At 36.1% G+C, this 15,987-nt stretch overlaps 1 protein-coding gene across 1 annotated transcript in view; it reads right to left on the reverse strand.

Annotated features, from left to right (window-relative positions):
• The window catches only part of LOC139737297 (uncharacterized), a 41,060-nt gene extending 33,027 nt beyond the window's left edge, over positions 1 to 8,033 (reverse strand). The window contains exons 1-3 of the mRNA XM_071647972.1: positions 7,680 to 8,033; positions 3,564 to 3,776; positions 1,628 to 1,726 (exon numbers count right to left, since the gene is read on the reverse strand). Coding sequence (XP_071504073.1) covers positions 1,628 to 1,726; positions 3,564 to 3,647 — 183 coding nt within the window. The 5' untranslated portion in view covers positions 3,648 to 3,776; positions 7,680 to 8,033. The remainder of the gene's footprint in view (positions 1 to 1,627; positions 1,727 to 3,563; positions 3,777 to 7,679) is intronic.
• Positions 8,034 to 15,987: the final 7,954 nt, after the last annotated feature.

Here is a 15,987-nt window from a genome sequence, read left to right on the forward strand (position 1 = left end):
TACTAGTGCTACTACCACTACTAGTAAGTCGCGCGTCCACGTACTGCACTGTGGAGTCACCCGCAAACTTCACCCACGCAGCCACGTTACGTCTCGCATGCCAGTAAGGGTCCTATTTCTGCAGATTTTTTTCATTTATTGTCGTGCGAACAACACATGGCAGCTTCGCAGCAACAACCAATAGTCGTATTAACAGAAAATGCAACAATATTAGTAGAACACATCAGTGAAAGTTTGAGGAAAATTGGACAATCGATGTAAAAGTTATGAATTTTTAAAATTTTTGTGTTGGAACCGCTGGATGAGGAGACTACTACAGCTTGTGAGTCATATGCGTACAACAGTAGGCCTATAAAGAAAATGTAAAAGAAAATTCAACATATTTTCACTTTTTTCGTATAATAAAAGAGCTCTTGACTTGCCTCTTTCTAAAGGCAGGGGGAATAATATTACCCATAACATTTGTCGGTAGCGAGTCAGGGGAATGTGTACTTTTTTCAAAAGATGGCATTTTGTGAAATTCTCTTTATATTTTCCTTATATTGTTGTACGCATGTGACATCTACGTTATTCATACACTGGAGTAGTCTTCTCATCCAGTGGTTACTGCACAAAAACTTCAAAAATTCATAACTTTTGAACGGATTGTCTGATTTTCCTCAAACTTTCAATGATGTGTTCTACTAATATTGCTACATTCTCTCAATCCTTATGTTTATGAAGGTGAACTTGTCCTTTAAGAATGGAGAAATTTCAAATCATATTAAAGCTGTAATTCAAGTCGAGAAAATCGGAAGTACACGTAGAATACAGTCGGTTGTGTGTGTAGATAGCATTAGTCACGTATCACGCGCGTACGAACGGAAGTGACTTTGCTACCGGACTATCCCATAATGCACCGTAAATGACGCTTAAATCAACATCCGGGTACTTTTTACGTCATTGGCGATAGCGAGAATTAACTCTCTTTCTTTGTAATATTAAGATCCTGTACAATATACAAGGTGACAATACTTTCAATACGTTTGTTAAAACTACTTTAAATAACGTTTATTATAGGCTTCATAGTTGTTACCATCCCTATATCTCCTGAAATAAACAAACAAGAACGCAGGCAAGGACAAAGACTCTGTACACATCTTGAATACTTTTTCTCCATTATGTTGTTAATTCATTTATTACAAAGAGAGTTTTAATACAAATTATCAAGTCTTTAACGTACTGCCCTCATCCATTTCGGGGATGTTTTCGTGTAAAATTATAAGTTATGCAGTATTTTTATAGTAATAAAGAATGATAATAAATAACACTTACATAGCGCCTGATACTGACGTTTCTAAGCGCATTAATCCAGAAAGGACATTGACTCAAAATACAGCATTATGAACATTATGATACAACAACAACAACAATAACAACAACAACAACATTATCATATTGTTTGTGTTTACTTTATCGAGCGACTCTGATTGTCTTTGTCGGTACACCTCGGTTCTTTCCGAACACCTTTCGGCATCTCTCGGTAACCCGATGCCAGAGGGCGTGCCAGTAATCGGCTCCTCTGGACATCCCGTCCTCCTATTGGCAAGTCATAATCATTATACACATCGGAATGCGGAATACTCACCTCTGCCGTGTAGCATAGCTGTCGTGAAATGGCGTGCAGAATGACAGCAAATGAACCCACGAGGCCAATTACGCCGAAGGCAACGCTGATAGCAAAAACCTGAAGAAGTACGGTGTGAGAATAGAGGTGCAAGGTGCTAGATTACGTTATTATGTCATTGTATCATTACGTCGTACACTTTGTAGACTTGTTTTAAAGCGAAAACAACTTAATTGAAATTGAATTGAATTGAATCATCACATCCATGCCTATATTACAGCACTGCATCAATTAGAATTTGGGCATCGTACACTGTGCCATGAAAACTGGTAAACACTAAGCTGTCTTTTAGGACACCTTGGTCTTATGAATTCCCTTGCTGATAATGTGAATGTTAGTCTTCTTAATGGAAATCACTTGAAAAAGTGGATGAAAAGAATTGATCAACTCTGTCCAGATGTTATCATACATAATAATGTAACGTTATAGACAGACATATACATACATGCAAATAAATGAATTCATTATTTATAGATAAATAGATAAATCTCTCTCTCTCTCTTTATATACATGTACTTGTAATATAAATATTATATTATAATTACTATATCGTAATATATTTTATTATATTATACTATACTATATTATGTCATATATATATATATATATATATATGTATATATTAGGTTATGTGTGTAGGGGTGTGTGTGTGTGTGTGTGAGAGAGAAAAGACAGAATTGACAGCGCTGTCTTCTTTATTTCATGATGCATTGGCAAATAAGATAACTGATGAAAAGAGGTCTTTTGAATTTATATGAATCGCAGTGATCCTGGTCAAAAAACTATAGCATCGTCTCGACCTTCAAGAGCCGGACAGTGAATAAAAAATCAAAGCACAAAAGACACCCTAAGAAGGTTGTGATAAAAGTATGCAACGTCATTATTTAACGACGTGGTCATTCAAGTCAACCTGTAATAACCTTTGTATTGGAATTTGCTCTCTTATACATGAACGTAGAAAAAGATCATTCCGATTAACGTAGGATGCCATGAGAATTCTATTCTCAGGTCTGAACGAGATTTCTCTCTCCGCTTTCGACACAAATATGATAATCTTAAAGCTAATCTGATATACTTCAATATATCGCTTGAATCATCATCTCGAAGGCATACAAACACTGCAAAAGAAAAATAAAGAAACCGTTTTATGCCTTTAAAGGGGATGGCTAGTAACTGATCAGTGGGAATGCTGGGGGATGCTTTTTCCAATCCTCATGGGATTCTTTTGAGAGTACATTATATATCTACTGTTGTGCGAAAATTAACGGGCCGTTAACAATCGCCCCGTCACTGTACAGGCATGCTAACCTGGAAACATCAAGCTGCACATTGCTTGAATATGAGACCATTCTGAAGCAAATCATTTTCACACAACAATAGATTATACTCTTAAATGAATCGGACAATCATCCCCCAGCATTCCCACTGATTCTCACTGATCAGTTACTAGCCATTCCCTTTAAATGATATAATAAATATGATTCGACATACCTTATTTACAAAATCCTATACCACAGAAATCTTTGTCCTTTATAGGTACATACCATTTTGGTCTCTGAAATTTATTAGGGTTCCCAATTTCAAACGCCATAACGATATTCTTGACAAAAGAAAATTTAAATATATATATATATATATATATATATATATATATAAATATATATAATTATAATACATATCTGGATATGTGTGCATATTATATATATATATATACATATATATATATATATATATATATGAGGATATGCATTATACACACACACGTACACACAAACATTAATACATTCATATATATATATATATATATATATATATATATATATATTACATGAATGACAACCATATTACGTCTTGATTAAAGTGTAATGCAGGTATCTGAATGGCTGCTTGTACGCACCGTTGTGTCGTCTTGGTCTGTGACATTGAAAGGAATGCAATCTACGTCAAACGATGTGGAGTTCGTTGGACCCTCAGCCGCCATTTTTTACTTTCCTTGAATTCGAAAGCTCGATCTTTTGTGGCATGGGTTGACCGTGCTAATCTCCTATGACTCTGTATAGGCCTCGATACCCTCTGCTTCGTGGTCAGTCCAGTCTGGCTGTAAGTAAGACTTGAAATAAAAAGATGATTCACTTTAAATAGCTACTAATAATCAATACAACGCCTATATAATATGTTTTATGTATTTGGAAACCACTCAACAATAACTCGGTTCCTTTGCCCTGTCTTAAAACGAAAACAAAAAATGTATATTGGAATGTTTATGGCCAGTGGAATAATATGCCTTACGTGCATATTTGACGTCACTGCGTGTTACGAGTAGATACAACACAATCTTTAGCGAGTATGTTTCAACATATCTGGACCTTACAAATGTCGTAGTTAAGAAAAGAATAAATAAAGTTTACACTTATTTCAGAAAACTGTGTACTACATTGCTATACCCCTTATTTGGTCGGACATCAGAAGCAGAATCCAAATATTGGAAGAAAGGTACGACTGTCTTTGGCTAACGTTATAGTGGTGGTGAACCTGTTAGTTCTTTATGGTGACACATTTATCACCGATTAGAAATCTTAGGCAAACAAATGGCATATTCATCAAACCTCAGCAAATAAGGCCCGTTTTATCTCTCAAAGTATCCAAAAGTTTATGTCGCTTGAGAATGAAGTCAAAATATTTTAATGTAAGGGCTAAAAAATATATTGATAATGTCGTGTCTGAAATGACGAATAAATAATGAAAAGACACAGTCAACGCGATTTATTTACACAAGCGAAGAGGTGCTCAACTTGTTTAGACAGGACGGTCGAAGTCCAAGAAGAAACTTTGGAAAGGGTATACCTTACATCTCTAGTTGACAGTTTGTTGTATGGACACTTCACAAGCATGTAGTTCATACAAGTAGTCCAGTGCATGTTATGATACTTATTGCCTGAGGAATGGTGTAAAATTGGTTATGCGCTTGTGTGCGCATTTTGCGTCCCTTGCAATTCCAGCTCCTATTCGTCTTTAAAGATACCTCGAAATATGAATGACGTTCCGTATGCTGGAAGGATTAAATCTCCTATAACATCCATTCTCCTTGACGCTCCTCCATCTACACATTGGATGTACAAGTCATTACTTTGTAGAAAACAACCTAAGTGAACTCCTGCAATCAGCAATCTATTCTCTACGTAACGTCTTGAAATGTTGCAAAGGTTTACCATAGAAAGTTCAGAACGTCCTACCAATTGATAGTACTCGGAGATTTAGGCAGAAAACACATAACCCTTTCCCTGAATCATAATCTCTGGCTTACAGTATACACCTGAGTGCAAGCCTTGCAATTACCTTGTTCGTTTTAAATCAGCTGCCAATCTGCCCCCATATGAATTTAGATATATCAAAATATCGAAGAGATCGTCAGTCACATTAACAAAACTTAATCAACATCAAACTAGTTCTCACCAATGTTTAGCTGTTTTTTTTTTGTTTTTTTTTTGAGGGGGTGGCACCTGCGCACTTTACACTGTAACTCCAAGCTCTACCGCGCAATCTGTTGATCAGGAAACACTTTAAGTCCTTTTGTTCACTGTTTGTCATTACATCCTGTTTCTTAAAGGAAACCAAAACAACAAAAACAACAACAAAGAGAAATGAGGATTGAGTGAAAGCAGCAACATCAGTAGAACACATCTGTGAAAGTTTGAGGAAAATCGGACAATCGATGTCAAAGTTATGATTTTTCAGTTTTGATGTTGGAACCACTGAATCAGGAGACTACTTGAGTTTATGACATAATGTGTGGACAACAATATAAAGAAAATATGAAGAAAATTGAAAATACTTTCACTTTTCTAACGTAATGAAAGAGCACTTGACTAATGGGGGGGGGGGGGTAATTACTACCGTTAACATAATGTCAGGATCAAGTTGATGGCGTGCATAATCTTCATGAAAATGATTTTTTTTTTTCACGGAATTCTCTTTATATTTTCTTCATATTGTTGTCCACACATGACGTCATGAACTCTAGTAGTCAAAACTTTAAAAATTCATAACTTTTGCATCGATTGTCCGATTTCCTCAAACTTTCATTGATGTGTTCTATTAAGTTTGCTGCTTCCTATCACTCTTTGGGTTTTGGTTTCCTTTAATGAGATGTACATTGTTTGCATTGATAATGCAATGCTAGTGAAGCACACGAGGAGGGTAAAATCTATAAATCACTGTTTTTATTTGTGCAATCATAACCATCATCATTGTCATAAGTTTTAGATAAGGAATATCAGTCGTACTCTTCAACTTTACATGTCTTTACATGTCTAATCTGTGTATATGGTGGACACATAGTAACAAGCACAAACAACTACGACGACGACAGCAACAACAACAACAACAAACAACAACAACAACAACAACAACAACAACAGCGGCAGCAAGTCGACTCCATTAAAAACCAAATTGCAAAAACTTGTGCAATACCGGGATACTTTGTAATTAGAACGATTTAAGCAGAGAAGACCCATTTTCAGCCGGCAATACTGATTTTTTTTTTTTTTTTGGGGGGGGGGGAGGGTAAATGAACGTTGGCAGAGTATTACGAGCTATACAGCCATGCTGTTTCCATGAGATTGTACAAACACATACACACACACACACACACACACACACACACAAATGCACTGACGAGTTTGCAACGATCTGCCTTCATTAGAACACCAGTGTTGAAATAAAAGAAGAAGAAGAAGAACAAGAAGAAGGAAAACAAAAACACCAGAGTATGAGACTGTCGTGCATGATGTACATACCAAATACTTGCGGCACAGGTACCATTTACAAGGTATTCGAAAGAGATATAGATTACAAGTGAGACCGAAAGGAGGTATATTGTATTACAGCTAGGCGAAAGAGAGGAATGGACGTTCCTTAATTCTCATCGCTAGGACTAAGATCGGATGAGTTGTTTTCAAGGATGGAAATGAGAGGACACGAAGCTTCAGACAAGAAAGAAGGCTGTCAGCTATTGGATCGCAGGATGGATTCTATGAATCCCTAAAACTTCATCCATTCTACTTCACCAGGTTTCGGTCGACGCTTGGCTGCTTAATTACAGATTTATCTCTGGTTGTGCAGTTGGTGGCGTACACGTGCTTACTTCACGCAAGGGGGGGGGGGGTAATCCGCCCTTATAACGTCCGCACAGAACGGGTATAATACAGTGTACGAGTCTAGTCAAATGCTGATGTTTAATAGATAATCAAATGAATGTTCAACCTATCATGGAGATATTGACAAGGTTTTGTGGTTCATATTGAGTAACGCCTTTACGGACAAGACCTGCTGTCATCTATAAGACGTATAGGCGTACCCTCCTCCCGAAATATAGCAGATAAGGATTTATAAGTCCATTTATTCGCTTTAACTGACTGATCGCAATCTCAAGCTGCACAGCGAGACCCTGGTGGAAGGTAAATACCAGTGGAAGGTAAACAAGGAAATATTTTTACCTGAGATCAGTCGACTATTGACAAACTGCGCAGATAATGCACGTTCGTGTGGGATGGCTGCGGAGTGAGGTTGGGCTAGGTTTTTAGTGAATCTCTTTGGCAATTCATAACCAAGAAATATATAATGTTTACTAGTACTCACTGAAGCTTCATTCTAGGACATCCACTGACAACATACGGATCACATACACATATCATTGTCAGTAGCACTACTATACGTGCATAATTATGTACTATTAAGTAGGCCTATATTCTTATCAAGCTGGGTACAAATTATACATCGAACATCGCTTTTCTAGCAGGTGCGCAAAGGTCTATAGGGTTTGACAGCCAGCCCCATGCAGATGTTTTATCGCATATTATCTTTCATGTGACACAATAAAACAAACAGTCAGAAGTGGAAACGATAACCTGTGATCATATTTTGCGCAAAACTGATAGGACAGAGCAGAGTCTCTGACATAGATAACTACAGTTCAACACCTATTTTCTAAGACGACAGGAAAGAAGTTCCTTACCTCTTGCTATCAGTACGTCAAGGGGTCCACTAGCTTTGGTACCCTCATTGCTTCCACCCTGAAGGCCAAGTCATGAAGGAAACGATCTCCTGCTCGATCTCTGATTGCGATTATATTTGTTCGCCTGGCAAAGTCGTGCTGTTTTGAGACGGCTATTATCGATTGCTACATTCGTCGCGTAACACCTGCACAATACAGTATGTCGTTGTCTTTAGAACTAGCTCACCTGCCTATGAATAGAAACCAGCAGTGAGGAGGCGGGTGAACAGACGACTTTGTTGACTGAGTTGCGCAAGAGGCTCAGTGGTGAAGCCTTGTGTTCCTGAGGATAGTCAAGAGGACAGCGTGTGCACCTTTGAGTTCGCATTATCAGTAGAAGCGCCTTGGTTTGATCTTTGCTTGTTGACATGTGACTTCTATGTGATCATCTTAAGACTCTTTGTCGTAGAGGGCGATTTAGCCTTTATTCTATAAATATAAGTTAAATTCGATTACTGGTAGCTTACCTTTCTATATTTCCGGATGAAAGTGATTCTTATGCAGTTTAGAGGAAGAACAACTCTCATCGTTGTTATCAACCCTCATGATGTACACTATATGTCTCGATCGAATCCAAAATGACAATGTGAAGTTATAGGCGTTTTTTCTTTTCTTTCATGATTTGATTCCTGAGAGCATTAGTTCATGGACTTACAGTGAGCAATTGTTGGGCCTTGGTAAATACAATCATAATCATTGGCATTGTGTGTATAATATGTGTATATATAAATATATATATATATATATATATATATATATATATATATATAATTATATATATATATATGGGTCAGAATTTTGAACGATGTACAATTGAGCCAAAACAAGGCAAAATTTAAAAAGTAGGAAATTCTCCAAATCATTCATCTTACCTGAAAGAGTATAACTCAAGCTTTAATATGAACCCAATTATACTAGGATTTTCCCAGAGGAACAAGTTTTTATTCACCGCTGAAGTTTACCATGTCCAGAGCAGCGAGCGTCCGTGAGGAATAGTACTGCACATACATTTGAATACCATTTAACATAGTTTCCAAAGATCTGATTCAGTTCAAAATCCTAACGAAATAACTTAAGGGACATGTGTACGTGATTGCAGAATATTAAGCTTGTACTCTTAACCTGTACGTAATGGTAGACAACTGATGATTTAACTAAATTCGTCATTTCTGTGGAAATATTGCTCTTCCGATAAACACTTTCTTAAGTTTATGCGCATTTCACAGAAACTCAATATTTTCACCTCTTATTTCACTATCCCATACTTTAATCGTCACTCCCAAGTAGTAATATACCTTTTTAAGATGTATCTCATCTGGGCAGTCTCTATAACCCAACAAACATAGCATAGTTTTCATCACGGAGGTTCGCATGTAGCTCACGGACGTTCGGAACAAACAAGATATTGAACAATGCAGCTCTCTTGAGTTGGAAACGCATTCTACTCCCAAAAAACAGCAATTTCATGTCGAGAACAAACTCCTCTGCAAAATCCTGAATAGACAATACCGATTCTCAATTATATAAGCTTGTTTATCTTCTCATACTGAGGAATCAAAGAAAACAATTTTTCCATCTCTCGTAAATGAACGTACAAACGTACGTGTAATCTCAGTGACGTAGTCCATCCTTGAGAACGAATATATTTATCAAAATTTCGTTATCATGAAGTAAATATTCAGGTCCTATACTTGTTATATAAAGTCTACAGTGCAAAATTTGCTTTTTATATAACGAACATGGTCACAGCTAAAATTATGACAAAGAATTGATATAGAAAAACAACAGAAATGTGCTCCGTTACAGAAATACGAATTTTAGCTGGGGAGGGCAAACGAATACGTTAGGAAGAAATCCCTCTGTGTTTGCTCCTTGTGTTACACACTGTTACCGAGGAGAATTTGTGTTATTATATTAGTCAGAAATGATAATAGGTTCGATACTGCGAAGTTTCGTCATAACAAGACACAATAAGTCCATATAACTTGGATGGATGTTTGTGACTTCGATATTATACAATATGGTTTGTTATAACAAACCTTCTGTAGCGCGTCATTTCGGAGGCTCGTTATTCATACAGTTTGTCAACACGAAAATTGATAGAGTTCGTATAATTATGAAGCTATTTTATTCGGTAAATGATAGGAATCTCCGAAGGTTAATCGAAAGGCTTATTAATTGGAACATGAAAAATTATGTTCGCTTATTCAAATGTGGAGAAACAAGTTAACAACTAAAATCCTCCAATTTCAAAACCTCATAATAACCGTTTTCACCTAAACGACTATCAGGCCCATTCCACTTTTAGAAGAACGGACCTAAAAATAGTGATCCTTAATATCTATTTTTCGAAGTACATTTCTAATAACAAACCTCCTGAATTAACTACAATTTTTTTTTCATTTTGGAATAACAAACCTTTGGACATCGGAGTAACGAATCTTTGGAAGAGCGAACGTATCAAAGTGCAACCTTAAACCTATTCTTAATCATTACTTTTTTAACATGTGTTTTCAAAGTAAGCACAAAAGCACAAACAAATTGACGATCTCTCTGTCTCTTAAATGTAAAATTTAAAAAAAAAATCTTGGAAAAAAATTACAAATGAATATTGCTTTTCATTGATGAGTATAAAACAACGCCATGTGATGATAAGCGGAGGATTTGTGTGTTTTCATCAGACAATAATTGTATACTGCATGATTTTTGTTCGCTTGTGACGGCATTTCAATGAATAAAAAACATAAACAAACACACAAAAATTCTACAGAGGAATTTGGTATAACGGGAGTGCACTGGCAATTCTTTTCTCTGTGTGTTGGAGTTCGATCCCTTCTCTGTTTCTCAGTCATTTTCATTCAACTGCTTCCACGTCCTTTTGAAAGTTTTCCGTTTCTTAGTCAACACACGCTCATTACAGACTTCTTCCGTCATTATCCTGAATGTAATTGCGTAGCACTTTTCGGATTTGTTTTGGTTTGTTTTGTTTGTTTTTTTTTTCTGTTTGGTCGCAGCATGTTCAGGCTATTGAGGGAATGAGAGAAAAATCGTCATGAAGAGAAAAATAAGAATGAATTAAGGCATTTAATATCATGACAACTACAGCGAACGTCCGTTATGGAGACCGAAACTGGATGTGTTCTGTTTGAGACGGCAGCTACCATACTCAAAAGATAAACACTTAGAGCACCTGTCACTAAAAAGTGGCACTGATCTTCTTTCTCCTACTATGTAATCCATTGACTTATTCAACAAACGAACATCCGTGAAAAAACGTTTTCCGTTTGTTATTACAGGTAAATTGAGTGCTGAACGCTATTCACTTTCGGGTATGAGCGGCTCGGTGATTTGGTAATATTTTTAACTAACATTAATCTTATGTGCAGTGATATATTTTTAATTGTCAGAAATTTCCTTTCTCGGACAGAACGTCCGTGAGCGAAACTTTCAGAACCTGTAACAGTACAAATTGTCTCAAGAACCTCATTTGAAAGAAATTTAAACGCACAGAAATTACAGATTACGCAAAATTCCATTTTCCTATAACTTTGTTTTAAGTGTTTAGCTGTTTTTGTATAATTAGAGGGAAAACAAGCGTAAAATTGTGAGTAAATTTTCAATTGTTTTTTCATCATGATCACATAACGCCTTAAACATTCTGAAACTATTGCTCTAAACTCATTGTTTACTATGTAAAACTTTATTTGTCGCTATTCGATCCAAAAGTTTTAAAGAATACAGGACACTTTCGGGACAAGTTATCCCTATCGGAGGGATTGCATACGTCACGGACGTTCTCTGGAATTATCACGGACGTTCGTTCTACTACTAGGGTCATGTTCCAGGACGGATAACTAATCGGCAGAGAGTACCTAGCCTTCCTAACTCTTTCAAAAATTTGAAAAGGTATTGTCAATGCAAATTATAAGAAATTTGACATCCTTACAACATATGTATTGCTCAGAGGGGGATCAGGAGGTGAATTTTCAGAGAAAATTTTAATTATTTGCTTGGTTTTTGGTGAATTGCATGGTCCAAAAACTGCGGACGAACCTCTGTCCGCTCCAAAAATGGCATGCAGCTCCTCGGCTAGAGAGCCAAAGGTAAAATGCACCTTCGCCATCAAAGCAAGATGGTGTCCCACTCGAAAACGTTTTAATCATCACGGACGTTCTTTTTTTCTTGGAGGTTCGTCTAAAAATATAATTTCGGTTCCTATTTGACAAGGGATGGACAGAAACTCAAAACAAACATATTATCGTGTTGCTAGATCTTAGTTGATTACGACTCAGAACAATATCGCCAATAACGTTTCATGGGCTACGATCTTTATTAAAAAATAGCGGAAGCACGTCCGTGACGAAAACTGAGTATAATTTTGCATAAAAGAATATTACGTCCCATGTACAGCCAGCAGACGTACAATTTTTGCAGGATATGTTCATTAGGTGGAACACCAAATTTTCGTATACGTTACAGTTGGGACAACAAAGTAGAATTTGCAGCAGCGATAGAAATAAAAGCATCACGGACGTTCGTCTGTTTAGGACTTTGATATTTTAATTGTTCTCTGTAATTTTATACGTGCTCATAAAGTTCTTATAATTTTGTGGTACATACCCATGATATGTCAGATCCAGAACATGGTCAGATATTAGATGCCACGTACCATTAAAAATGCACATCATTAGTTTGAAAAACAAAAATTATTGTGAAAATAGCGTTTTTACCGTAATTTTACGCTTTAAGTCCTTGTGAAATGTAAAATATCAGGCAAAAGTCAACCAAACCATATATTTCCTGAAAGGAAATTTACCAATCTTTGAGATGACATGAAAAAATCTGGTTTCTTAGATCATCCTGGCGTGTTCTAAGGGAAAGAATGTCATAAGGTACGAAAATTGGCAATTGTACATCGTTCAAAATTCTCACCCATATATATATATATATATATATATATATATATATATATATATATATATACATACATATCATGCATTCCATTTTTATTTTCACAGGGTAGCCCTTTCAGTTAAAAAAAAACCCTGAATATTAAAAGCGTGTAAAACAGATCTTTTTCAGAACTTTTATGGGAAAGGGGTTCGTTTGCGCAAACATCGACCATTGTAGTAAACGTACCAGATCAAACCGTCATCTAACAAAAATTGCACTATTACAATACATCGCTCTAACTTCATGTATCAAGTGTTTTTAACAGGCATGGCATATGCCATTTTACAAGTGTGAATGAGATAGCCTAATTGATTAACGTCTGGGGGAAATATTGTGGTGAAATTTTATAGAAACATACGATAACTAAGGCTTTGATATCAACAACCGCAGTAATGCTAGTGGTAATGGTGATGATAATTATGATAATAAAACATTAATGATGATAATTAAAACTGTTTGATAATAAGATAATAAGATCAAGTGATAATATATTCATCCAAGAATGAGGCACCACCCAGGATTTGAACCCACCACCTCGTATTTCATATCCACTTCCCAGTGCTTTCATGCTTTCTCATAACAATTCCTGTAAGTGGATTGGGTGAATGCAGCAATATCAATAGAACACATCAGGGAATGTTTGAGGCTGATATTCCATTCAAAAGTTACGATTTTTTGAAGTTTCAGCTCTGCCATTGCTGGAAGAGAGTCTACTGTAGTTTGTGATGTCACATGTGCAGAACAATACATAAAGAACATGATTATAGAGAAAATTCAACATATTTTCACTTTGCTCACAAAATAAAAGACCACTTAACTTGCCTATTTCAAAAGGAACGAGGAATAACATTACCCTTAACATAATTATGTCAGTAACAAGACGAGGGAGTGCGGAAATCTTTTCTCTTTGAATCAAATTTTGTGGAATTCTCTTTAGATTTTCTTTGTATTGTTCTACCCATGTGAGCGCACAAACTATAGTAGTCTTGTATTCCAGCAGTAACTGATTTTCCTCCAACTTTCACCAATACATTTAACTGATATTAGGCCTACAACATTCACTTAGTCTGGTACGGTGACCTTGTCCTTTAATGCTTCATTTATTTTGATTATAACTGCTGCATGATTTAGATAGATTGTGAACTGTTTCAAGTCACTTCGTCATTACCGTTATCATTATCATCATCATAAGGGGCAGCATCATTATTGTAAAATCATAATCATAATGATACTGATATTGCCTAAGAGAGCAAAGAGGAGAGTTGAAACAAATGAGATTATGAATCCAATCATATATATTTATTCATCTGTTTCTCAATTTGTACAATGAATTTAATCATTTCGAAGCGAAAGTAACAAACTGATCAAGCAAATTCATTATCATTTACATCCATTACAAGTATTCGTAGTTTGGCGCTCTTTGTACAGCAGAAGCGAATTTCACATAAGTTTCATACTGAATAAATTATCTTCACACTTGACGCTAGTCCAAAGAGAGAAGTTCTTTTCTACATATTGGTAGATACCTCGTTAATAAGTTTCATTTTCCGACCATCTTCAATACCCCTTGTACGTACTTCTGTGGTATTTCTAGGGTATTTTCATTTATAAGTAAAGTATATCCTGTCTTATCATGGCGTCAATTGCTGATCAACGCATCAAAGGCGACTAGCTTCATGGTCCCTTGACAGGTTTTTGATTCAGACGACTCGCACAGAGTCTACGATACAGTTCAACTTAAGTCCGAAAATTTGGCGTAAATGTAAATACTCACTCCTGAGTAATACACGCCAGTAAAACCAAAACAACAGTATTAAGGCTTCGAGATAAAATGCATCAAACATTACTAGGGAAATGTTACCCTGGTATCTTCGTTGAAAAGTAAAACCAGTGACCTCAGATCGACCTTAGAAAGCAGGATCTTTTGTTCCTGATCTATTTGCTTGATTTAAATCCCTTGTATGACTCTTCTGGCAAACTCGGAATATTATCATTAAATTGTTCGACCTCAAAGTCTATTCGTTTCCATGCAGGTTGGAATAGAAGGTTGCTCTGCGCTAAGTACAGTTTCATGCCGAAACCGAAACAGACATTAGTTATTATACTGCCCGTAACTGTAGCACTCAGCAAAAATCTCATCAGCATAAGAAATTGACTATGAGAGCAATTCTCGCAATAATGCAACTATAATCATGATTGCAAACAATTTCCAAGGATTGAAATAGCAAAGGAGGGTAGCGTTTTCACATTGATGAATGTGTCAATCTATAAGTTATCACATTCATGGTCAAAACTAAATGAAAAATATGCCTGTTATGATCCTAGAAAATTAGGATATGATAAAAATATCATGTTGTAACCAATTGAACAGAAATGTCGAGTTCTATTTCTCTTAATGAAAGACGGTGTATGGATTGATGAAAGACTTGAGGGCAAGTGACTTTGACAGGTAGAACCTCAACAAATCGATGCTACTTTTCAATCCCACTGAGATATATTGCATATGTGTTCTTCATACAGCGACAATCATGAAATAAGGTGTCTTCTGTAAGAGTTTTCTTGTAGTGTACTCGAATAATTATCTTTACAATGTTATCCCCTGCAAGAAACTCTTCCTCGAATTGAGATGTAGAGCAGTTACAATACGTCTTCAGTTACTCATTTCTCTACTTGGAAGAATTCGATAACGTCACACTCCTATTGCAAGAATGATAAAACTTTTTCTTTTTGTCCAAAAACGCAATCATAATTATTGTCATGACGGTATCGTTACGACGGTATAGTTATGATATCGTGACGCAGTTTTGCACTTCCACCCATCGGAAACCTTATGATAAAAAAAGATCAGATATCCACATTACATAATTCACAACAGTTTGAAACGTTTCGAGATTGCATGAATCAGTTTAAAAAAGAAGAAAATAATAGTATTAACGTAAGACTCGAAGAAAAATGTTTAAAATAATGCCTTCATTCACCATCTTTGTCTCCCTGTAACTGACATGTCTAATGAAAAGACGAAGTATTTTTACAAATAACCTTTGACCTGACACTGAATCGGAGCTCGTGGAGTACAGGATCGATCATTCTCACAAGGCGTAATTTGTTTTGCCAGTCTTTATTTATAAAGAAATTAAAGAGATATCTTAGAATAATGAAAGTCCAACTTCTCACGAAAAGAAGATGTTTCTCTGTGTCCGTTTGGTTTTGTATGATTGTGTAGAATTACAGGAAGCTAACTCCGAGTAAATCTATTTCCACATGCAGTCATGACGCGCGTACTGCGTTGTATTTTCATATGGAACCCACAATAAGG

Source organism: Diadema antillarum, unplaced genomic scaffold (assembly GCF_040938485.1).
Source record: "Diadema antillarum isolate AM-2024a unplaced genomic scaffold, OU_Dant_1.0 seq00000688_RagTag, whole genome shotgun sequence".
NCBI classification, from domain to species: domain Eukaryota; kingdom Metazoa; phylum Echinodermata; class Echinoidea; order Diadematoida; family Diadematidae; genus Diadema; species Diadema antillarum.